This window comes from Mauremys reevesii, linkage group 15 (assembly GCF_016161935.1).
Source record: "Mauremys reevesii isolate NIE-2019 linkage group 15, ASM1616193v1, whole genome shotgun sequence".
Taxonomy (NCBI): Eukaryota; Metazoa; Chordata; order Testudines; family Geoemydidae; genus Mauremys; species Mauremys reevesii.
In genome coordinates, this window is record NC_052637.1 from 33,343,054 (window position 1) to 33,369,001 (window position 25,948).

General features: G+C 40.3%; 1 protein-coding gene across 3 annotated transcripts in view; it reads right to left on the bottom strand.

Moving 5' to 3' along the window:
• CA10 (carbonic anhydrase 10) overlaps positions 1-25,948 on the bottom strand; it is a 313,290-nt gene that overhangs the window by 35,551 nt on the left and 251,791 nt on the right. For all 3 annotated transcript variants that reach the window (XM_039502164.1, XM_039502162.1, XM_039502163.1), the window contains one exon: positions 22,358-22,543. In XM_039502164.1, the coding sequence (XP_039358098.1) occupies positions 22,358-22,543 (186 nt within the window). The remainder of the gene's footprint in view (positions 1-22,357; positions 22,544-25,948) is intronic.

Below are 25,948 nucleotides of genomic sequence, written 5' to 3' on the forward strand. Positions count from 1 at the left end.
GCTCATGGTCAACTTTACAAATGGTGTGTTCAGTGCCATATCCTGGCATAGATCTACAGACATAACTCCTGCTGACATCAATGAGAGTTCCATGTGTGGAACAGTGACAAGTTATTATGTAGGCATAGGCACTCAGCTATAGCTCACCCACACCTCTGTGCAGGGGAGCCTGTTTTATTGACACATCAGGATAGTTACAGTTTTCAGTTGAACGAAAGTCCTGTGAATAAACAATTTCACAGTTGGCAAAAGAGTTCTAATTTAGGTCCTGTGTTCCACTGTAATTCATTCCTGCTGTGTCAGGAGATCCTGATAAAACACTGTAGTCGCTCTGGATGTGGTTCAAGCATAGATCATTCTTGCTGTGCAGATGGGACTGAACCTTGCTTTAACTGTGTTGCTGAATTCTGCCACTGCCAAGGACTTTTGCAGCAGCGTTGCAAGTATGGTGGTTCTTCGAGTGCTTGCTTATGTCCATTCCAATGGGTGTGTGCACGTGCCGTGTGCATGATCGTTGGAAGATTTTCCCCTAGCATTACCCGTCGGGTCGGCAGTGGAGCCCCCTGGAGTGGTGCCCTCATGGCGGTGTATATAGGACACTGCCGACCCGCCGCCTGCTCAGTTCCTTCTTACTGCCAGTGACGGTTGTTGGAGTTTCCTTCAGTCTCTTGCTTCTCAAGTGCCTGCCTAATGGTTACCTTCTAGTTAGTTGTAAATAGTTCTTGAAAGTTGTAGTTTAGTAGTAGTTATAGTTAGCTTCTTTCGGGGGGTTCCCCCCGCTAGCTCCCCTGACCAGGGTATGCCTCGGTCTCAGGGGTTTAAATCCTGTGAAAGCTGTGGGAAGCCTATGCCCAAGGGCGATCCGCACGGGTCATGCCTTAAGTTCCTGGGCGAGGACCATCAAAAAGTTAAGTGCTTCATTTGCAGGAGCTTTAGACCCAGGATGAAGACGGAGCAGGCCTATTGCCTCAAGCTCCTTTTAATGGAGGCAGCTCTTCGCCCTCAGCCGGCACTGGAAGTGGCACCGGCGACATCGGTACGCAGCGCACCGGCTTTGGTGCAGGATGCCTTGGCACCGAAAAAAACTCCTCCAGGGAGCATGGACACCACTCCCTGGCTCACAAAGTGGGTTCGAGCATGTAGCACTGCTCTCAGTCCCTGGTGCCACATAAGAAGGCGGCGGTGGACAAGATTTGATCCCCCGCCAGGAAACAGCACAGGGATCCCAGTGGGTTGCATCCTATATCGGGGCACCCCCGGCCTGGCCCTCAGATCCTGGCACTGTCGACTCCAGCCCTGGGGCTCCGAGTCCAGTGCTTATGGACTCCCTGACTTGGGAGGAGTTGGAGGATGAGATTAATCTCCCCTCCACGTGGGATACTTTGAGGCCACGCGGGACCTTAATTGCCATGACGGCACAGTCCCTGGCCATGTAGGTGAGACCACTAGCAATGGTCCAAGTGGCAGCGCAAGACCTAGCGACGGCACTGGCGCAGTCTACGGTACCTTTTGTGGCACTGATGGTGGCACGGCCACCCATTCAACACCAGGACAAGCCAATGATGCTATGGTGCCATTCCCTAGCACCGTTGGGCTCCGCCCCTCCATAGTCTGGCTTAGACTATTTGTCAGACTCCGATAATGAGTCGTTGACCTCCCGACATAGTTGGTCTGGTCTTGATCCTGGCACACAGATTGTGGGACGTGCTGGCGCCAGTGGTATCCTGGCTCCCACAGTGGCAGACGCTGGAACAGTGGCCCTTTTGGACTCCTTGGGCCTACCATCAGGCTCAAGGGCAGGGCTCCAGGGCCACGTCTGTGGTATCTGCACCACGTGATGCTCCTTCAGTCACACTGGTGCCGCACCATACTCCCACAGCATCTGAAGACCCCCCCACATGACAAGGACCCTGGGTCTTTGCAAGTGGATGCAACTCTCAAGTCAGCACCCCATGTGGTACCAATGCCACACAGTCTGCCCTGAATAGGGCAGACGTACCCGAGCCAGCCTCCAGAGAGCCTGAGGGTCAGGAGGACCCCGTCCCACGGACCTCATCATTCTCTTTGCCGGATGAGGCGGTGGCTGGCACCTCCACCACCACACACCCTACAATGGACACACAGAGCGCACCAAGACCTTCATAGGAGGATGGCCCAAAGCGTACACCTACAGGGTGAGGAGATGCCAGAAGACTCGGACCCAATGGTGGACAGCCTTGCCCCTTATAAAGACCATACAAAACACCATAAAACTGCTATGGCAGACCCAGCCTCCATACCTCCCACAGCCAAAGGGGTAGAAAGGAGGTATTTTGTACCGCAGAAGAGGTGCAAACATCTTTTTACCCACCCTCACCATGGGACATTATTGGTGGATGCGGTGAACCATGAAGAGCGGCATAGTCAACTGGGTCCTGCCCCAAAGTCACAGGACGCTAAGGAGCTGGACCTTTTCGGACGTAAAGTCTACTTGACTGGGGGGCTCCGGCTTCACGTTGCTAATCAGCAAGCAGTGCTCAGCCGCTACGCCTTCAATTCCTGGATAGCACTAGCCAAGTTCCAGGAACTGCTCCTGTCAGACTCATGCCTGGAGTTTGCAGCGTTTCTTGAGGAGAGCAAGGTGGTGTCAAGGGCCTCCCTCCAGGCTGCCCTAGCCTTAGCTTACTGTGTGGCTCAGACCATGGACACAGTGATCACCATGAGATGGAGCACCTGGTTATGGGTTTCGGGCATACCCCCGGAGGTCCAGCAGCCCATTCAGGACCTGCCCTGTGACCTTGCAGGCTTGTTTGCTGAGAACACGGCCTTCCACTTGCACAGTCTGAAAGACTTGAGGGCGACACTGAAGTCCCTGGGGACCCACACTCCCACACCACAAAGGAAGCCTCCCCAAATCCCCTCTCACTTCTACTCTGGACCCCAAAGGCAGGACTCAGCCAGGAGAAGAGGCAGGAATAATAGGAGGCACCAGTTGCAGTCCTCCTCAGGCTCATCCAAACAGCCCCCAGGGCTGGCTGAAACCTAACTTTTGAAGGTGCGCCAGAGGACAGAGCACCAGGACTCAATCTGGATCCTTACCCACTCTTTGTGAACTGGCTATCCCACTTCTACTGTACTTGGTCGCCAGATCACAACAGATTGCTGGGTTCTGAGCACAATAGAGGAGGGATATTCTGTCAAGTTCTGTTCCCTCTTGCCTTCCTTCTCACAAGCAGCTCCTTCTCCAGGATGTGCAATCGCTCCTCACTCTGGGGGCAATAGAGGAGGTTCGTCAGGAGTTCAGGAATGGCCTACAGGCGGTTGGAGCAAAAAAGCCTGTGGCTATTCCAAACTCATACTTTCACAAACACATTTTGTCTACAGGAGAAGGTGCTTCAAGAGAGTTCAGACTGGACAGGATTTTTAGAGAGAAAAATGACCATAAGTAGAATTAGAGGATTTGAAAAGAGTTGAAACACTGTGTTTCAATTTTTGGAAACTCCTTAAGCAACAAAGCAAAAATATTTGCAACCTAGCCAGCTATTAACATCGAGGCAGACTTTCAAAAGAGCTCAGCATCCAACATTCCATTTTAGGCACTGAAAAATTATGTGGCCAGCCTTTTCGTATTTGCTTTAACAATGATCTGACACACAAGTCTTCTGTTACAGCTGCAGAATCTACTGATTAGACTCAGTCAACATCTCTGAAAGTTTGAACATTGCCAAGTTAATTAAATGGTTCAATAAATTTGAGAATATACTTTCAAAAATTACAAGATATTAAAAGGATGCTTAGAGACATTTTTAAAAGGTAATTACTGTACCAGTAATCCATGAGCCTTAGAAATGTATTCTAGCTGCTCCATCAAATTTAATATTGTTAAGTTACATAAAACACTTTTATTTTGAGTAATAGTTATGACATTTGACTCTGCATATTTGGCATATGCAACATATTTTCACAGACATGCTAAGACTTTCCTGTTTAACAGCATCTAGTTTCTATTAATAATGGTATATTTGAGTGAAAAGTTTGGAACTTTAAAAAGCTCGTTTTAAAACGGTTTTTCTAGAGTGTTGTTAAAAATACCATTCACCTGTGGCACAGGTTCAGATATTAACAACACAAGATTTTCTGGACAGCATAAAATTAGTGTGTTTGTCTTTGTGTGTGTGTCATTTATAAGAATATTTTCTGTGAAGCTGTGTGTACTCACATACTGCTACACTGTGTGTGTGTGTGTGTGTGTGTGTGTGTGTACACGCAGATACAGTATAATTTTTGCAACAGAAGGAATGACCACAGAGTAACACATGTAAGTTCCCTTTATAGATTTACATGGAAAAGTTTTGGAGTAACTACTTGATCAAAGTCTACTGTGTTGAGCACACTAAGGGAAGGCAGGAAGTCATGAGTGCTAATCAGGCCTATAATACTGATATCTGTTGTTGACCTCAGTCAAATAACTTAACTTCTGTGACTCAGTCTACGTATTTTGAAAATGGGTGTAATACTTACCATGCAGGGTAACTGCTAGTTATGACAATGAGTTTGTTATTGACTGTAAAGCACTTTGAAGAAAAGTACTTATAACGTGAGCATGTATATACATGGTTATAATGTAATCCCAGATTTTACACCCTGCGTCTCATTTAAAAAATGGATGTTCACAGCACTGTATACAACAAAATTTGTTTTATTGCTTATACTTAGAATAGGAAATACACAATAAATGGAACTACTTAAGATGGTAAATATCCAGGTTTTTAATTGTAACACACTGAAATGCATCTTCTTGTTTAGTCTATAAGGTGCCACTCTTTTGCTGCTCTACACAGAACCAGACTAACACGGCTACCCCTCTGATACTTGACACTGAAATGCATCTTCTCAAAATTCATCAAGGAGTAGAACCTCTAAAGCATTCACTAATGAATGGGAAACTTTCTGCAGATTGCAAAAATAGTATGTGGTAGTGGTGGTGGGGAAGACTATTAGAAATCAAGGCTACTCCATCCATCATCAGATGTACTTCCTTTTGACAAGTGTAGTTCAGTGTGAATTATTTATTATAATTCATATTATGCTAGTAAATGTGCTTTAGTACATTCTGTAAAGTTATCAGTCTTAGTACCAAGAGACTTCGCTACTATGCTCTACTATTAGGTCTCTGTCAAGCAGTGAAGTAAAATTATTGAGGTTTGGGGAATAACAAGGTTCTGCTGTAATTGCAAATCCCATTACAGTACTCACCTGCAGCCAGGGTAGAAATGGACAATAGCAAATGATGTATCCCACTAAATACAGAATACACATTGGGTATAACCCCCTCCAGTGTGGAGGGAATGCGCCAGCTCCACATAAACTCAATTTAAATCCAGTTAATAGTAAAATTTATCCCTAATACGATTTGAATGATTTAAGACAAAAGTCTTAGAGTATTTACACTAGGGATGCATTTGCCCCAACAGCTTAAGTACAGCAAAAGGGCATGCAGAAGCTGTCTGCCTTACAATGAATGCTACCTTTTAGGATGTTCCGATGAGGTCGCAAGAGCAAAGCTTGTGTTGATTTTGTTACCAGAACTCCAGGCTTTATGAATGCAGGGTTCCTTTACTTCATATAATCTATGCTTAGAAAGAGTAACCTGAAATTGGGAAACCAGTAACAGTCAGCGGCTTTTTAACAATCAGGCCTGCACTGGTGTCAGAGACAGACAGGGACAGCCCACATTAGTTGTATGGTCATCACATCATCCTGAGATCTGGTGGCCTGTGTAAATGAGAATGACTATCCATAGGAGGCAATGGCAAGTGATTGCAGCAACTTGCAGTGAGATGTGTTCTTTGTGCTTGAAAATTTTGTGACAGTATAAGGTTATAGTGCGTTATAACCATATTCAGCATATAGACTGTCTACTGGTTTAATATAATCCCGTCGATCTTGTGGTTAGAGGATATAATCATTGAAAGACATGCTGGGAGCAGCAGCCATATTATAAGTGTGACATGGTAGATACAAGCTGCTTGTTTTGGTCTGTCTGCTTCTAATTCTGTTTAAAATTGACCTAAATCTGTACGTGGTTCGGGAGCAGCATGTTTTAACATCACCACCATTAATGCCTGGCTATGCTGCAGTGGATGCCCTCAGTTCAATTCCTTTCTAGAATGATTACTGTAACACAGCAGGAAAACCAGTTTGCTAAAAAAAGGCCTCTTCCTGCAAACCTTTACTCATTTCAATAGGGCTGTTAAATTTGTGGGAACAAGCCCTAAATTGGCTTATTGGAAACTTGCTCAGTTTGAAATCTTTCAATGTAATTCTCTCTCTTTAAATACAAACCCAGGGCTGGAGATCTAAAATATTTCAAACACATCTATATTTCAAATAGGCCATAGGATAAAGGATCCTTGGAACTTTAGATACTGATTTTGCCCCCTGTAATTTTTTCCTTTTATCATCTTGCTTCCTTTTTTAGAAATCCTGTGAGACTGGAATAGCTGTTAATTAGAATCTGGGAGCAAATGGGTAGATTTTTAAAATTAGGGGCCTTGGGGAATTTACCAGTTAGGTGGAAGAATAGTTTCTCTACTGGGCTGTGGGCAGCTCAGGAACTGGAGGCACTCAGTCTGTAAATTCTAACAAATGTATTTGGACATAAGCTTTTGTGGGCTAGAGCCCACTTCATCAGATGCATCTAGCCCATGAAAGCTTATACCCAAATAAATTTTATTCTATAAGGTGCCACAAGGACTCCTCGTTTTTGCTGATACAGACTAACACGGTTACCACTTTGAAACCAGTCTGTAAATTGCAAATCAAAGGATGCAAGTTTTCTTAACTAAGCACATCCTTGGGCTTCACATGAACTATGCTCTGCAGGGATCACAGGATGTTCTGGCACCAGGGCAGAAAAAGGCCTACAATGCAAATTCCCAAACGCAGATTAAAATAATTTCCAGGGTGTCTACACTTGTTCTTTTCCTGAAAATGTCTCACTGCTGTCACTGGTGGATTAGTTTTTCTGGAGGCAACAACATTGCAAGAGCTAGGGTAGACATGGTTCTAGTAGAGCTCTCAAGTGCACCAGGTTTTGTGGGATGATCTGCATGTTAGCTAAATCAGGCTGCTCTGCTGAATCAGGCAATATTCTGCAGAGAGAGACTCCCTATCCAAACACCCAGAAGCATGGGGGAAGTACACAGTACTAGGAGCCAGAAGTTCTGGTCTCATCTCTGTTTATATTTCTCTGCACTTAAAGAGCCCTCACGGAGCAAAGACCTTATACTCTGCCTTAGAAGGGCAGTGAAGTGTCACTCTCCTATCTTAGAAATAACTTAGAAGTTGCATAAGGTCACTTCAAACAGAGCTAGGAACAGACCCTAGATCTCTCATATAGCAAACCCAAGTCTCATCCACTGAGCTACATTGCTTTTCTAAATTAATAGGCCAAATCTGTGGGTTTGGCTAACCAGTGGAGCATACTCACGTGACAGAGCCATGACATGAACCCAGGATTCCTGATCTGCAACATTCCACTTCTCTTTGGGCAAAGAGCTGTGTTGCACGTTTGCAAAGCTTGTCAATTCTCCCTTACTGATTTGTCTACATAAAGGATGATAATTATTCCTTTAGCCTCATTGGTGCATGCCATGGATCTGAAAGTCGAGGGTTTCATCCTCCTGATGACCTTTTGGGTGAAAGTTTTGTCCTTGTACATGATGTATTCTGCCCTCCCCCCAGTATTTTTAAACCAATATTAACCCACATAGTGAGAGAACTTCCTTAAAAATAGGTTTTATAGTATTAAGAAGTAAAAACCAACCATCTGTAGTCTGCTAATTGGTATGATGTGCAACAAAATGCTATAGTTCTTGTAGGCAGTAGTGGCTCCCACCACCAATCCTAGAATAGATGAAGCCTTTCCTGTAAACTATACACAAAGATGAATACGTTTAAATGAACTTATTGAGACAAGGTAGGAACCGTACCATAAAAGGTACAACTTTGGGATGTGTCTTGGTAGAGCAACCTGTGACCTGAGTGACTGTAAATCACATATGTTGTGTTGCTTTGTACTTCTGTAAATAACTATAATTATTGCACTTTTTTAGTACCATAAGGAACTTTGAATGAAACTTTACTGACCCTTCCTTTTCCTTGATGAGAAGAAGAGTAGAATTATATGTCAGGAAGTCTCTCCTGAACCCGCTTGTTAGTCACTGTGTTCTTGGTATTGGTGAGCCTTTTATCTTCTTCTAAATCAGAGTTCTTTCTTTCAGACAAGGGCAGCAAGTCATCATTTATACATACTGCCAGAGATTTTTTTTTTAAATTTGCTCCCTTATTTAAAAAGAAAAATAAGAGTTTGACTCTTGCTTTGCTGGAGAATGCGGTGGCACAAATCATGTGATCAAAACTGAATCTGGAAACTCGCTCCCCTTCTTTTTTAAACTAATGAGTTTTAGTGCTGGTGAAAAGGTTCTGTAGTGGCTGGCTGAGAGACTGATGCAACCGTACAAGCCTTCTTCCACAAGAGATCTGCCAAGGTGTGTCACTCCTGACCTGTAGGGAAGAGAAGTCTAGAGATGAGGGTTAGCTTAGTTTCATGATCATAAATGCTCCAGGATCAAGTCCCGATTAAGCAAGAAGACTGAGCTGCCCCTCTCCTCACCTCTAGACTCGCATTTACCCACATGCTTAAAGTTAAGCATGTACTTAAATTCTTGCTGGATTGAAAACAGAGTGCTTGGCCGCTTGCAGGAGTGATTCCTCAGTCCTTGGATTTTCCGCTTAGCTTGCCATTAGTGTTTGGGAGTGAATGGGGGAGTTTACTGAATAGGGCAAAACTGACCTTATAAAGGAATGCCCAGTGGATAACAATCATGCTGTATCTGATTTAAAAAAAAATGGGTACAGCAAAGCCTAACCTGAGAAATATCCACTTGAAGGTATGATTGGGGAGGTGATATCTTTTACTGGACCAACTTCTGTTGGTGAGAGAGAAGTTGGTGTAGTAATAGTTATGTCATCCAGCTTGTGTCTCTAATATCTCGGGACTGACAAGGTTACAACAACACTGCATACACTTGAGGGAATATCACCGTAACTGTGATTAGAGCTGGTTCTGTCGAGCACTATGTAGGAGAATAGCTCAAATATGAGTTATGGATTCTGTCATTGGGAGAGGTTTATCAGGATGGGTTAGTGTTGGTGTTTCCATGCCTTAGATAGAAAAAATAAACAACAATAGAGGGTGACAGAAGGAAATTGGTATTGATGGGTTTCCCCTTTCTAGCTAAAATGTAGAACTTCATTTGTCTTTGATAGAACTTTCCAAGTAATAAGTATATAATCCTTTTCATGTGCCCATAGTAAACCATCTCTCAGAGAACTTTTTTCTGTCGTTGGAATTTTAAATAAGGATATGTATTAAAGAGTATCAGAGGGGTAGCCATGTTAGTCTGGATCTGTAAAAGCAACAAAGAATCCTGTGGCACCTTATAGACTAACAGACATTTTGCAGCATGAGCTTTCGTGGGTGAATACCCACTTCTTCGGATGCAAGGTATTTAAGTATTAAGTATTAAGTATTAAAGAGTGACTCTCAGTCCAGTCCTTCCTACCTTTGCTTTTAATCCAGCAAGTCTTGGCAGATGTGTGTATTAATTTCCACTAGTTTATAGAGAGATAAGAGTGTAGAGAGACAAAAGGAGATGTGATATTAAGAGAGAAATGGAAAGAACAGTGATTTGGAAGAAATTTGTTCTATCCTAGCAACTCTAATCCTTTTACAGTGTTATCATTGTGACGCTTGTTTCTTTCAAGGCATGAATATCTTGAAAAACTGATCCTTTATTGTAATAATTTTAGATAGATTTTATTCTTGTACTTTAGCCAAAACTCAGATTTGCTCCTCTTTATTGGTTTAAAGAATTTATTAATCTATAATCTCTTATGACAATTTTTGCCTAAAGAAACTGAGCATCAAAAAAGAAAGTATCAATAAAAGTAAACTGGGTTGTAAAATAAAAATGCCTTGAAGTTACAAGTATATTGACTTTATGGTATGTGGTATCTGTATGATTTTAATTGAGAGAGGAGTACAACAACACTTGGATAAGTCTAGCCTGAGTAGGGTCAAACCAGCACAGCTTCTGTACAAAAAAAATTGTAACTCTGTAACTTGAGAGAGTTCTCCGACAAATGTAATGAAAAGGAAGATGCAGCTGACATGATTTACTTGGCTTTTTAATAAGTTAATAAAATCTCTCAGAAGAAACTATTAAACACAAGGTAAGGGACAAAGACCAATGTAATGCTTTTGAAATAAATTGAAGGTTAGAGAGTTAACAGTAAGGGTCGAAAGCTAGGCTTCTATTTATTAGTAAATAATTATAATCTGGAGGAGGAAGTAGATGAGGAGATCATGGGGTTGACTGATTTTAAAAAGTTTTTGCTAGTAATTCTGGATGTATTTAAACACTTTAGAGAATAGGGTGGTTTACGTGGCATGTAGTAACTAGCAAAAATAATCCTAACTTTTCTCATTTTTTCAAGAAAAATAAATGTCACTACAGAAAAACTATAGGGATTTTATTTTTTTAATTTGGGCTTGTTCCCTTTTCTGATGTCCACTTTATGATGTATAATATTTGCAAAGATTAAAGTCTGGTCTTTTGCCAGAGGGAGGAAGGATGGTCTGATGGTTAGGGCACTAGCCTAGCATTTGAGAGACCTGGGTTCATGCCTGTGCTCTGCCATACACTTCTTCTGAGACTTGGGCAAGTTATTTAACTTTGTCAGTGCCTCAGTTCTCCATCTGTAAAATGGGGATAACAGCCCTTTCCAACTTCATAGGGAGGTTGTGCAGATAAATAATTAAAGATGGCAAGATGGTCAGACAATGTGATAATAAGTACCTTACTTAGACAGAATTTGTTGGAGGATCTCTTGGGGCTGTAACACCTTTAAATTAAGGGGCAAGAAAATGGTTTTCAGCCTTTAACAAAGGCTTCCTTTATCCAAAATAATGTATTAGTAAAATAATTTTAAACAGCTCAACTTCCACTCCCTTGACTTGGCAATATCACCATTTCACTAGTTTTCCAAGGCAGACAAGACATGAATTACTAATCTAAAAAACAAACCATGTGAGGGAGGGGGATTAAAAAACTTTTCAGGACTTCTTTATATATCACAAAAGCCCAATTTTTTCTGTTCTTTGAAGCTCACCTTTGATGAAGCATCACAATGGAAGTTTAAAAGCAGACATAGGATACTTGAATGAAGGGAAATACCAGTGTTAGATAGAATATTAAAATATATGTCCTTAACTGCAATACAGTGTCTAGGTTTTGTTTTCTCATAGCAAGAAAGCTATTATCCAGAGCAGAGGAAATTTGGCCCGGGTGATGGAAACACTGCTCAATGCAGCATGTAGTCAGCCAACAGATTTCACTGCTGCAGGTTCTTGAGACAATGTTATGTAACATTTCAAAGTTATTTCCATTCAAATATTTTTGTAATTCTTTTTGGAAAAGTTTTGAATTCTCATTCTCCCCCATAGTGCCACACAATTAATAATGTCCAGAGTTCCACCCCTGCCCAACACCTATCCTTTTTCCATTCAGTGACTCTTTTGAACGTCCCAAAATTTAGAAAAGTTACAGCGTGGCAAAGGTACAGTGTTTCCTTTTCCCAGAGTGTAACTTTTCAAAAAAAAAAGAGGAAGTTTGGAAAAGTTAGAGTGGAAAAATGGAATAAAGAAAGGAAAAAGTGGTCACCTCGCACCTGCCCTCGCCCTGAACTCTAGCCACAATCATTATCTTGTGTTCAGTGGCAGAAAAGGATTAACAACAAAAATTTCAATGTGAAAAGGAATTTTTTTGTTGAGATTTTTTTAGTTTATTTTCTGTAGAAAATGACATTTTCCCCTTGAAAACTTTTTTCAGTGAAACCCCATTTTTTGGCACAAAAATTTTGACCTGCTCTACAGCCTGGTAATAACATTTGTAGCCATGCAGGCTAAGATGACATGGGAAATCAAAGTTAATTCATCAGGATGCAAACTAATTATCTATGGAGGGTCACTAAGGAAGTTCCCGTGCCATCAGCAGAATTACATGACTGATTAGATTCATTGCAGGGTGGTGTGTAAATGGGATTTCTGGAAATGGATTGGGCTTTCTCTGAAGTGTCAGGTACCAGCCACTACCTGAGTCTGGAGTCCAGTGCCAGTGGTCTGATTGACAGAATTGCACCAGATGGTCCCTGTGTAGAATCAGTTAAAGGTTACCGAGTTAAGAGGGATCTACAATTTTAGCAGTAATAATTAACTAGTTAGTATTTAAATGACAAATCACCCAGTCAAACTCAGTCAAAACTCCATTGATTTTCATGGTAGTTTAGCCTGGGTAAAGGACTTCCAGATTTGCTACACTGTTTATCATCTTTTTGCATAAATAAAACCAAAGTATGTATGTGCTCACTACTGCATTATTTACCTTCTGTTAGCTGTAAAGATTTCTTCTTTCCCCTGGAACGTTATATTAAAGGCACTTAGGAAAAAGTTAAAACTCATAGAACAACTTATGGAAAAATAATTTCCAGTTACGTAAAAATGAACAAAGTCTTCTGCCTGTGGAGCTAACTTGGCTGTTTAATTAAAGACGCATCACCCCACAGCAAGTCAAGTCACCTTTAAGCAAATGAAAATCTAAAATCAGGTGAAATGAATACTTCATAAGTGACACTTGCATCTGAAGAAGTGGGTATTCACCCACGAAAGCTCATGCTGCAAAACGTCTGTTAGTCTATAAGGTGCCACAGGATTCTTTGTTGCTTTTACAGATCCAGACTAACACGGCTACCCCTCTGATACTAGAGGTTTAGCATATTGAATGTTTTAATGCTCCAAAGGTTTAAAAGAGCAAATCCTACACAGCTACTTCCCTGAGCAGAAAAACTGTACCTTGTTGCTTTATGATGATGGAGTTAAAAAATTCAGGCACCAAAAGGAATTTAGATTATATTCTGTGACAGTCCTGTTCTCACCGGTTTGCTTGCCCCCCCACCCCTGAAGAACAGTTGGTTACTGAAAAATATACGTATAGAAAAAATACTTATTGCTGAATTGTTCTAATTCACTCAAAATAGTAAATGCAACAGCTTTTGTTCCATTCAAGGGCATTTTGCAGTTTCATACACGAGCCCTATGTTCATTGGTACTGCTTTCCAGTGTATTAATCCCAATCCTGCTAATGGATGAGCTCATACTCCCAGGAGAGTCAGGGGGAGTAGTCTACACAGAAGAAAGTTTTGCAGCAGAGAACACCAGTCTATGTATCAGTTGTGAAGCAAGTGGGGGAAAATACCTAACTAAAATACCACTGTGCTTCCCCTTTCAGAGTTCGGAGAATGTTTCAATTAATTTTAAATTGTGTATGAAGGTAGAGTTTGTTGTAGTCACATGGCAAAGTCCATCTTTTGATGGTTAGTATGTATCTGCCCCTACCCCCCCCCCCCCAAATGTATGGATAAAAGGATATACAAAGGGTGGGGTTTTCAAGGTATGTTAGGGTTTGTCTAAACATAGTTACTCAGGGATGGCATTCTTGTTCTAGAATAACAGTGGCCACACATGGAGTTATCCAGAAATAGCTGTTGCTGAGTAACTCCATGTATAGAAGAGGTCTAAGTGATTTAGGAGTGCAAATCCTATTGTGTGTCAATGGGACTTGTAAGGGGATTTTCAACAACACAAATGGCATTTGGTCTCCTAGCGCCAATGAACTTTCAAAGGGAGTTAGGTGCCTAACTGCCATGTATTGCTCTTGGAAAATCTCCCCCATGCTCCGAAATCTCATCCTAAGTGTAAAGACATACAGTAACACATGCTCCAGAAATATCCACACCAAACAGCCTATAGTAAGTAATTCTGGTGCATTTTTTATATGCTATATCTTAGCCCAAGATGATATACTAAACAATTGTTCCAAAAAGGCAGAAAAATGACAAAATGAGCGTATCCACAGGCTCTTAGGAACTTTTGTTTTGACTAAAGGAAAAAAACTCAGTGTCAGAGTACTTAAGCATCTGTCAGGAATGGCCTAGTTATTACATAGTCTTGCCTTGAGTACAGGGGACTGAACTAGATGACCTCTCAAGGTCCCCTTCCATTCCTACATTTCTATGATTCTATGCCATAGTATTCCTTGATGTAACTCCCACTGAAGTCAATGAAGTTACACCAGGACTAAAACCTTTGTCCAATGGGTTCAGCAGCGTCTAATGCAAAACTTTCTCGGACATCTCATTCCTTCCCTGGAAGTCATGCTTCTGTCTTTAGAGGCACTGAAGACACAAGCAACTTATTACAGGTAACTGCATGAGGTAATAGATAAATGGTGCTCAGAGGGGGTTGCCTTCATTCAATGTAGTGATGGATTTTCCTGTTGTTCTGACTACACATGCACATCAAAAATTCTATAAAAGGAGCAAACCCAAAACAGAGTTAGAAATCCAATTCCGTTGTCTGAAATTCTGTAAGCCCTTTAACAGCTTTTTAGTTGTTCTGACTCTGAGCCATCTTTCAAAATCAAGATGTTACAGAATGAGAGTCCAGGATTGTAAAGTTAAATGACCGTTCTTTCCAATTGTGTGTGTTACCATTAGTCTTAGCACCAACAGGGCTAAATCCACTATTCTCCCCCAACTCCCTTAACTTTATATCCCTGGTGACACAGATCCAAAGTTTCAACTAGATTAAATCCTGACTCCTTATTCATGCAACAAATAAATAAGTGGCTCTTGAGACTAAAAACATGATCCTAGACTATGTTTATACCAAGGGCTGAGCAAAATGTACCATTTTGATTTGCTACAACTGAAGGTATAAGCCTTTCCTAGTTTCATTAGCTCTACCATAAAATATACACATAGCCCTGCAGTATGAAACATATTTCTTACTAGTACAAAATTCTCATTTGTTTCTTCTCTACTACTAAAGTTTTTGGAGAGGTAAAAATAATAATATTAGAAACTGATTATACATGAGGTAAAATTCTTAAGTTTCAGTTTAAAGTTTGGACATTACATAATTTGATTCGTAGATTTAAGGCTTTTACCTTAGAAGGGATGAAGGAAGCTAGTTATAAAATCGAATTTCCCCTCTAAAATGGCAGTGTGACCACAATAGCATTAAATGTAAGACCCTGACAGCAAGATGACACTGGCACTGCTTAAACTGTAAAACCAGTTGTAAAAAAGATTTAGACTTGCTGTTTATAAATAAATGAGGGGAGGGGAGAATGAAGACGAGAAGATAGTCAGTGACATGCAGTGATTACATCTTAACTTTTACCATATGATTTCTCACAGCTATTGATTTCTGGAGTTGGGTTATTTAAGTAGGCTATCCTATCAATCAACAGAAGGTGACTGTTCAGCCAAAGAATATACGAGGGAACTTAAGTTAGAATCCAAACATCCCATTTTTAAAAAGATATTAAAAACAAAATCCCACTTCCTAATATTATTGGACACTAAAATGCAGTTCTTTACAATCAGACAGCATAAGAAGTTTGCTGTACTGTATAATATTTCATATTGCTCTGTGGCAAAGTGTTCCTGTCCCAATTTCCAGGAAAGTAAGTACATAAAAGCGCCTCTTAATACAACACAATAAGCTTAAAAGCAAAATTTTCCTTATTCAGAAACAATGACTTTGGGCACTACTTAAATATTTGCCCTTTTGCTGCTTGTAGAACATTTGGATTTCAACACATTATTTTGGGATTGTTATTACTGTCACATATTGATAGATGTTTAGACAGTTCACTTACTGCAGCGATTACCACTCATTTTTACTTTCCAATTTGAAGGAATCTATCCCTCTGCAACCCTCTAGCATAACTCATTACAGGGCAAATAAATCTAAAACCTCCCACAACAAATGACACCAAAATTTAATGTAACATGAAATCAAGTAAATGGAATTGAGTACAGTAATTAGTTCATATTTTAATCTGCAGACCTGTTTATTATCCATCAACAGACTAGCAATTAAATCTGTGCTTCTCAGATGATTCACTTTGTTTTTAGGAAAAAGGTTTATAGATATGTCAAAGCAAATTAATCAGAGAAATTTGGGAAACAAAACACACCATTTAGAGCTTTAATATTGGACATTGCCGGGATATAGTTTGTTGTGTGTTATGACATTTATGGATATTTTATACTTTGTTTTTTACAGTATTATTACTATATAGCCTTCTGGCCAAGTGCTGAATTGTCCTGCATGGGTGCACTATGGGGGAACAAAGCAGAGAGACATCCTCCCCCACTCCCATACAGCTGTGCAGGACCCAGGCACAATGCTGATGATAATGCTCCCTGCTTCCTGGGGGCAGGTTGGCTAGCTAGCAAGCCTAACTGGATGCCACAGAACCAAGAAGCGGGATCAGAGCCCCTCTCCCTCAGCATGCCTACTAGTGTCTGGTAGGAGATGCTGGAGGAACTCATGTTACACCTTTTTCCCCAGCAGGTGTGCTATCCCACATGGAGAGCAGAGGCATTCTGCCTGTGTCTGCCCTCCACAGGTGTAAAGTCTCAGAATACCTCTGCTTGGGCTCTCTAGCTCTGCAGCCCTCTTCAGCTACTCTTACAGGAGTGAAGGCACAAGCTGGCTCTTTAGCTACATAAGCCTAAATACTTAACCCCTTACAGTATAAACAGACTGCTAATTATTGCTTGCATTCTTCTCTGCTTCACACAATGATCCTATGCCTGAAAAAAGAAGATTTTAGTCTCCTGAAGATGTTTAGAGGGGAGGCAGCAGGCCTTCCTTTCCTATGCTCACTGCTCTCACTTATTTAATTCTCCCTTCCTGAGGAAAAATCTGTAGCTCCAAGTTCTTCATGTGAATGGCAGGGCTGCATAGAGGTTTGTAGGCGGTGGTGACAGGGATGAGGGATTCAAAGAAGGAAGTGACACTGAATCAAAGGGCCTGAAAAATGACTTTTTCCCCACACCCCTGAGCGACATGAGTTTTGCTGACCTAAGTGGTAGTGTACACATAGTCTGGGACTTCACCTGGGCCTGCACTATGGTGGCGCATTGTCCTGCCATAGTGTAGATGCTTTCTACATCGACAGAAGGGTTAATCCTCCTCTCCAAGAGACAGTAGCTAGGGGGATGACAGAAGAATACTTCCAACGTAGCTGCATCTCGACTGGGGGTGAGGTGAACCTAGTTACGATGCTTAGGGTGCAAAAATTTCCACGCCCCTGAGTGATGTAGCCACATCAATCTAATTTTTACGTGTACACTATGCCTTGATTTTGAGATCCTCTTTTAATGTTCATAGTACAATTAAATGCTTTAATCTGTGAGAAGTATGTTGAGCCCACTTAATTACTTACCAGATGAAGAATCAACTGCTTAACTGACTCATATTTCAAATCCTTTCTTATTCCATGTTGCTGGAAACAGTCAAACATGTTCCTGATAGAATAATTTTATATATATTTTAAAAATCTTCCGCTTGTTTCAAGACCTTTAAGCATTACAATTCTCAATTATCTGCTCAGAGTCCACTGTGAAGTGATTAGGTGCTAAAAGGTAACCAGATTACTGTAGAGAGATCTCTCTCTTTCGACATCCTTTAACACCGAATTAGGCCACCCATTACAAATCCCTAGTGGTGTTCAGACCCTAATACATTTTAAAACAGTTTGGCATTACTGGGTTCTGGCTTCACAATTTTGCACCATCCTGTTGCTGTCAAGCTTGCCCTAAGTCTCTGCCCACTTGTATGTTGTCTTGACTAGAAAAATAGATGTGTCTGGACCATGTGGTAAGAACACAAATTTTTCCCTAGCGCGTAAAGCACCCTCATACCACATTCAGTGGGAGTTCAAGCAGCTCAGGACTTGTCTTCACTTAAATGGCTGCTGCAGCGCTTCAGTGAAAATGCTACATCGTGTGGGTACTCCACCTCCCCGAGAGGTGGTAGCTATGTTGACAGGAGAAGCCCTCCTGTTGACATAGCACTGTCTACAGTGGGAGTTAGGTTGACATAACTGGATTTTCTACATCACTGAGTGATGTAGTTACACTGACATAAATTGCTAATGCAGACCAAGCCTTGTCTAGACTTGAAAGATTTGCTATTATATGCTGATCTATGCTTCTAGCAGAGATGCAGTTTATACCAGCAAGAGTCCTTTTGTCAGTATAGCTTTTATCAGTTCCCTGAGCAAAACAGACTATATGGGCAAATGGACTTTTTGCCAGTATAACTGCATCTACAGGAGGGCTCTTGCTGGCATAGCTAAGTGTGGTTTGTTTTTGCCAACAACCAACCAATACAAATACACCAGCAAAATATCTAAGTGTAAATCAGGCTTTAGACGGGTAAACAAGTCTTTGTTCTGTGGTTGTATGGTGCCTTGCACAATGGGGGGCCTGATCCATGACTAGGGCTCTTAGGTGCTCCTGCAATACAGACAATAATAATCAGCAACTCTCTACATCAGGCAGCCCTGGAGGTCTGGAGAAATTTTGCAAAAAAAAAAAAAAAAAAAAAAAAAAATCTCCCCATTGCCACACACATTCAACTCTGCGAGTGCTAATGATGGTGGAAAATGTTTTAAAAATTTCCCTAGCACAGGTGCAGCTGAGGAAGGGTGCATGTAGATTTGTGAATCACGCCTGTATCCAATTTATACTAAAACTTCCAGCACTGTTAGACCAATGGTGGGAAAGATGCTCATAAACTATTAGTACAAACAAGGTGCAAAAGGACTTGAAGTTCATGGCAAATAGTTACCATAATTCCTTTATATGGGCTGAAATGTACCAATTCTGGCGCCAGTCCGTCACGATGATTTCACTGGGATTGCATCTGGGCACCATGGAATGCTCTTGATGATCAGGTCCTAGGCTTGTATTTATTTTCTCTCTTAGCTGAGGTGTTTTGCAAATATTTTAAGAAGTGCATTTTCTAGTTGTACTGTATTTTTCCTTATTCTTTGACCAATATTATCCTATCACTATAGTGACAGCTATGGGCAGTAGCAGGCCTGAAAGCATACGTTACTCCATAAAGTCAGCTAGCAATTAACTAGTGTATCATTTCCTTAGTATTACTGCTGGGAATTGTAAACATTGTAAGTAACCCATCCCAGACCTGAGAGCTTATCTAAAATCACCCTGTTGTTAAAAGTGGAGCCTGTTGGATGGAATTATACTCCCCAGGCCAAATTCAGCTGTGGTGTGAAAGCTAGTTCTTTGCTGAGGAGTTGTACCAACTCTATACAACAGGGTCCACTTGGCCCTCTGTTTGTATTGTGGGTACAGCACAGTATGTGGGAATGTGATGCAGCTATTCAGTAATAGATATTTTACATAAGAGATGGACCAAGTCCAAGCAAAGTGCCAGCTCCAAGCACTTCCAAATCTCAAAAGGTTCAGCCCCATGTCTAGTTCCTGCATTATATTTCCTGTCATTCACAATGACTGACAGTGGTCACCACTTTTGCCAGCAGTTTTCTTCTTTTACTTGGGAAAGAGGTGTTGTATCCGTTGGCAAATACTGGCGACCTATGTACTAAGACAGACATAACAGGACAACCCTGTTTCAAAGCTTAAAAAAAAAAGTTCTGGACCCTTGGCCACTCCTTCCATGCCCTTTCAGTTCACCTCCCTCCGTTTCACGTGTTGTTTTCTGGTTCTCATACTCATCAATTCTGGTTGTTTTTTTAACCTGTCAGAAGTGTTCATTTGTTGGTTCTCTCTCCAACTGCTCCATCTCCCAAGTCCCCCCTAATTTACTTCCCTTCTCTCATCTGTCAGCTGTATTCTGTCCTCCAGCTCTTTCTTATTTTGTCAAAGATGCTGTTGATTTTTTTCTAAACCACCCTCTTTTGCTTTTGCTGCATGATATTAAATATTGGGGCTGCAGTGCTGTACGTTTTCACCTTTCATTGCAATCTATACTCTGTGTGACTTTTCCTTCAACACAAAAAATTTATGGCTGATATATTTCTAATCCATCAATCTCTCCTGTGAATTTCTGAAACAATGCTGATATGCCAAATCGAATGCAGGGCTATATTTCAGCCATATTTCTTGCTTCTTTGTTAAAGCAAACTATTTTGTATTGAATATCGCTCTTACTATTTAGATGTGATTAACAAAGCAAGGTCGTATTTATTAAAACACTCAATGTTCACTTACGAGTTAAACACTGGATCCACTGTACGTGTCCATCTATCACAGAATTTAAACAAGGTATCCACTAGTCAGTTATGTAAGACATGAATAATTTTATGAAAACACTGCCACTGACTATATTATACAGCTACATAGCTTTATACAAAACAAAGCAAATGATTACCATCAATTATAAAAACATCATTTGACAAGCCTGCAATTAATCTGCTGCTCTTCAGATAACTGTTGTTGCACAATGCCAAAGAAAATGCCATGCATTAATTGACTCATCACCAGAGTCTGTGATAGATGGTACAGATGGTAATGTGATTATTCATCTTCAACAAAATAAATAAGTGCTTTGTTGTTGGAAACTATTCCTTTTGGTCTTCTAAAAGAATGACAACAGGGTACTCAAGATGTCTTTGAAGGTAACTCTAATATACCCGTAGTGAGATGCCATTCTTCTGAAGCATTATTTTAATTATTTACTTAGAATTTGTAGCGTGCAAGGTGCTTCACAGACCAGAAACAAGCTAATGGGAGATGGGTACAGCCAGGAGTGGCGAAAGCTTCCTAAAAGTGGGGGGAACCCCTGCCCCACCCCCCGCTCACGCCTCTCCACCCCCACATCTGTCACCTTTACAGCCTGGTAAAAAGTGATGGACTATGGCCCCCTGTTCCAGCACCCCTGGATACAACAAAAAATAAGGATGGGAGACTAAAACTCTTGTATCCCTTCTGTATACAATGCGACTGAATGATTGTCCCCTTTGAACTCAGTCCTGGCCATAGTCTGTCAGCATTACCATGTATCCTGAAAAACTTGTTACCAATGCATGTACTCTTAAACTGCTGAAAGCATCATCTACACTAGCACTTGTTAGTAAAACTTTTGTCACTAAGGGGTGTGAAAAAACACCCCCACACTCCAACCGACGTAAGTTACACCAAGCCGATGTGGCCAGCACTACGTTGGCAGGCGATGCGCTACCGCCACTTGTTGGGGGTGGTTTAATTATGCCCGCAGGAGATTTCTTTCCAGTCGGCATAGATCAGCTGCATTGGTATAGCTGTGCTGCTGTTAGGTCTCTAGTGTAGACATAGCCTGAGAGACTAATGAGAGCCATGTATCAGAGGGCAGGATCACTACTTTACCTGCTATTATCTGGTCTCTAAATCAGGTCCTGATACTGCAAAGATATAACTTGTGTGGTTAACTCTCTGTCCCTTGAGCAGGCCCACTGACTTCAATGGGACTATTCACCATGTGTAAAATTAAGCTCTGCATATTCTTCACAGGATTATGGTGTACAGTAGAAATGTTGGACAATGGTAAGCAATAAAGGTAGAATTTTTTTTAGAAACAACTACCCCCGTTAATATTAGAATTGGATAATTAATTTTAAGTTTTCTTAGGAATATGATGGACTAACCTAATGATACTTGTCATGGATAACCACACAGATGGCAAATGCACTGCATTCAGATTCTTTTTCTGTAACTGACTCTGAGTGGTAAAAATCTGAGTGTGCCATGTTCTATCTGCATTTTGTCTGGGTCTAATTTACAGGAAGCTTTTATGATCTTTAAAACAGAAAAATAAATTTTACAATCAGCAGCATAAAGAATGAAAAATATTGTGCTGCAATTTCAGAATGTTCTTTGAATAGAATATTAACTAGCTATCCAATTCCTTTGAAAATCCCAATTTAAGAAAGGTAGGTGCCCCAAACCCATTGAAATTCAATAAGATTTAAGCACTGAAGGTGAAATCCTGGCCCTATTAAGCTATTGGGAGTTTTGCCACTGACTTCAGTAACCCAGAATTTCATCCTTAATTTCCTTAGTCTCCTTAAACTCCAGCCTGAAAAACCAAATCCCCAGCTGCACTTTGGTTATTTCAACATGTGAGTAGCATGTATCTAACACAACAATCCCTATATTGCACCACACACCTGGCAGTGAACATACATGTGTATCATATCAAACACAGCATTACAATGCACAATTGAAAAAAAAAATTCCCTTCTTTTCAAAATAGAGAAAAGGAGATAGTTTTTCATGAGCAGCCATTAGTTTGACACTACCCTTAGGCAGAAATGGAGAGCAGGTATTTCATACTGGTTCATTTTGAACTCCAAGTACATTGACGTACCTCCCCAGAAAAAGCTTGTCCATTAAGTAGATGTTCTGATCCCTGGCTATCTTCACTTCCAAAGTGTAACCGGATCTCTTCCAAGCGGTGACTGTAGGTCATGGGCCCTCCAGAGATGTTCACCAAATGCTCTTTGTCTAATCGTAGAGAAACATGTCTCCCTGTATTATACATTGTCCCACTGACCTAAACAAAATGAACAAACAATATAAAATTAAGTTTTTCTAAACCAGTGGTGAGTCCTAGAAAATAATGATACAGACTTAGAGCTTTTTCTACTTCAGCACCTTCAGATTAATCCAACCATAAATCTTTAAAAAGAGCAGAGATTAAATACCCAACTGAAGGATGTATTTCAAGTTCTGCTTTTAAATATTATACTTTATATTCAAATATTTTGCTAAATCCCTATGTACATATTTTAGGCATAGGCATGTGGTTAACACAATGAATGTGATTATTATACCTCTAAATAAGTATATATGTCAACATATTCTTTATGCAAGACCTGAATAATGACTTCATTACAGAATTTCTGCACTGAAAAAGAGGAACATTTCAACTGCTGTATAAATAATTCACAGTATATTTAAACAAATCAGAAATTTAACTCATTTTTTCTTACTGAAAAATGTATAAGAAAATTGTCTCAAAGCAGAGATGCTACAAAAGCCTTCTGAACCATTGGAATCAATGGTAAAACCTGCATTGATCTCAGTTATAAGGCTCCATATTTTGACAAGAATGTTCTGTATTTTATGTCCCAGATACATTAGTTATATCGATACAGAATTAACCTTTGTTAGTTCTTATGTCCCATCTCCTTTTAAAATTAATCTTTATTTTATTAAAAAAGAATGGAAAGATACGCTTTGTTTGTAAAATAAAATATAAACAAAAGTGACCCTAAAATAACAACCCAGTTAGTACACAATGGAAGGGGAAAAAATTAGTGCAGAAAAGTGCTTAATTTTAAATAATGAAAATATACTGTAAATTTATTAATTATATGAAAAATAGTGTAAGAACAGCCTTTAATTTATGCTATTGTAGGGCAAAACACATTCGTTTGAGTACAGAATGGGACTGGGGCTTATTTCCTAAAATTCTGCAGGGATGTAAATAGTACATTTAAATAACATTAATTAATATTAATTAGAAGGAAGTGTAGCAATGGTATGCTTTGCTGCACTTTAATTTAAAATTAAAGGCTTGACAATTATGTATTATATCCTATAGTACATTGGTACTCTAGTAATTAACATAGCTGCAGTGACATTTTATCTTTAATACTAATTATTGTTTACATGATCTGTTTTGTTGCACAGTATGCTGTAAAAAGTTACATTATACAAACTGTGCGACAGAACTAAATGGGTAAGATAAAATAGTTTCTGTTTTTTTTATTTTGATACAGGTGTTCTACATTTATTTGGTGTTATTTCAATTTAGAACGGGGAAAAATACATTTCTCATGCAAAGCAGTAAATGTGAATATTGCTATTTATTTCACATTCAACCTGATTGGAATTTTTAATATATGTCCTCTAGTTTTCTGGTTTAACTTTAGCACGTACAATAATTAAATATCAAGTTTAGTTTAATATTTGGAAGCAGGTCAATTTTATTGAATCCAGTTACAGTACACTGCTTATGAATGACATAAAATTGCTAATCACAAGTAATGTGTAGTTTCAAATACAAATGGTGGGGAAAATTGTTTAAAGTCATTTTGCTGGTTCTCTATTTTGGAAATTCACACTTCATTGAACATTCAGTTAGTTTTAGTAACTACAGAATATTCATAATCCATTTTCTTACTCTGCTTGATACAAATCTTAAATTAGGTTACCACCATTCTCTTTCTCAAGGTAAAAATGCCTCAAATAACTCTCTAAAGTATATATGCAAAAGAAGTAAGCTGGCCAGACTCCTGAAAAGGGATAATATTCTTTTTTCCTCTCTCTACCTCCTTTCAGAAATGCAGCACTTATAATGAGGCCACATTGTGAGTGCTTGGAATAGAAGTCCTCTATGCACACAACAGGTACAGCGTACCAGTAGCACAGCAAGCCTCTCTCATTACATGCTCCAGTGTGCCTCTATTCTGACTTGGCAAGATCAAGTAAGGAAACTGCTGCATGGACACATACACAGAAACGTTATAGTTGTCAGGAAGGATAGAACTGGAGACCTGCAACTCCAAATACATATGCTCCTGCCACTTGAACTACTAAGTATGTCAGGCCCCTATCCTTGCTGGGCCCACACAAGAGGGAGACACAATGGAATACTTCTATGTTTAGCATTTATACTGAGGTAGCACTTACAGGCAGTGGGTAACATTTCCAAAACGCCTGTATCAGATTTTCAAAAGTGACTAACGCACTTTGGAACCTTAGTCTCAGTGGGATTAGGTTCCTTAAATCCCTTTTGAAAATGGTGAGTAGGCTCAATTTACCCCCCAAACCAGGTTGAACCAAAAGTCCCCAGACCTATTTAATCCCTGTCCTCTTTCTTGAGAGTGCTGCTATTACTCTTAACTTTCAAAGTGAGTTTTTGATGCAGGCACTTGCCCACCAACAATTGGACAGGGTGAGAGAGAGAGAATTTATGTTCAACCACTGACCTGGAACACATCTGAATAAGTGATTGAGAGGTTAAAAAAAATCCATGTGTCCCCTTCCCTCCACCCCCGCCCAAATTAACCACTGTACAATAGGCCACGGTTTTGTCACAGAAACCTCCACAGAATTGGTGGCTGGTTGCAAAATCTGAAGCTAGCCATAGGAATGTCTGGCTGAAGCTGTTCGAGGAGAGAGAGGCTGATGGTATCTGCCATCTTATGCTGCAGAAATGAACTGTGGAGTTCTACATATAGGATGGAATTTCTAGTGTACACGTACACACACACACAAAATAAAATAACTTGCTATTTTAGCAGTATGGGTTAAGGACAGGACTGGTGCAGACGAGTCAGCAATAACCAGTTGCATGTATTTTGGCCCATTTGTATGAGGTGAACAAATGAAATCAGTAATTAACAAACAGGAACAGGACCGAGGTTGTTTGAAACCATTAATGAGCATCTGTAGCCTCCAGTTCTGTTTACACTTAAAGTGTAAAGTATTTAAAATAGTCTTGCAGAAGGGTCATTTTGCTTGCTTAAAATAGACATCTTAAAACTCATTTCAATATTCTGCCTACATAGGGTTGCTGCAAAGCTTATATTTATCATTTTGGTAATGAAAATATTGCCTTTCATCAGGTGAGACATCTGTTTGGACATCCTTTTTCACAACATTTTAAAGACAGGCTTTTGAAATATACTTAGAATAGAACATCCAGTCCCCCCGCCCCCATTTCATTTTGACATGGACCACAGCATAGAAAAGCCTGGGGTACAGAGGGAAGGGGTGGGGGCTTTGAGGCATCTTCTCAAATGTGAGGGTCTCGAGATAGGTTGTAAATCAAAATGGCCAAAAATTTCATCCTCTCAATAATTTGCATATATGATGTCAGAAATTGGGAATGGGCAAACCAGGGGATGGATCATTTGATGATTATCTGTTCTGTTCATTCCCCTGAATC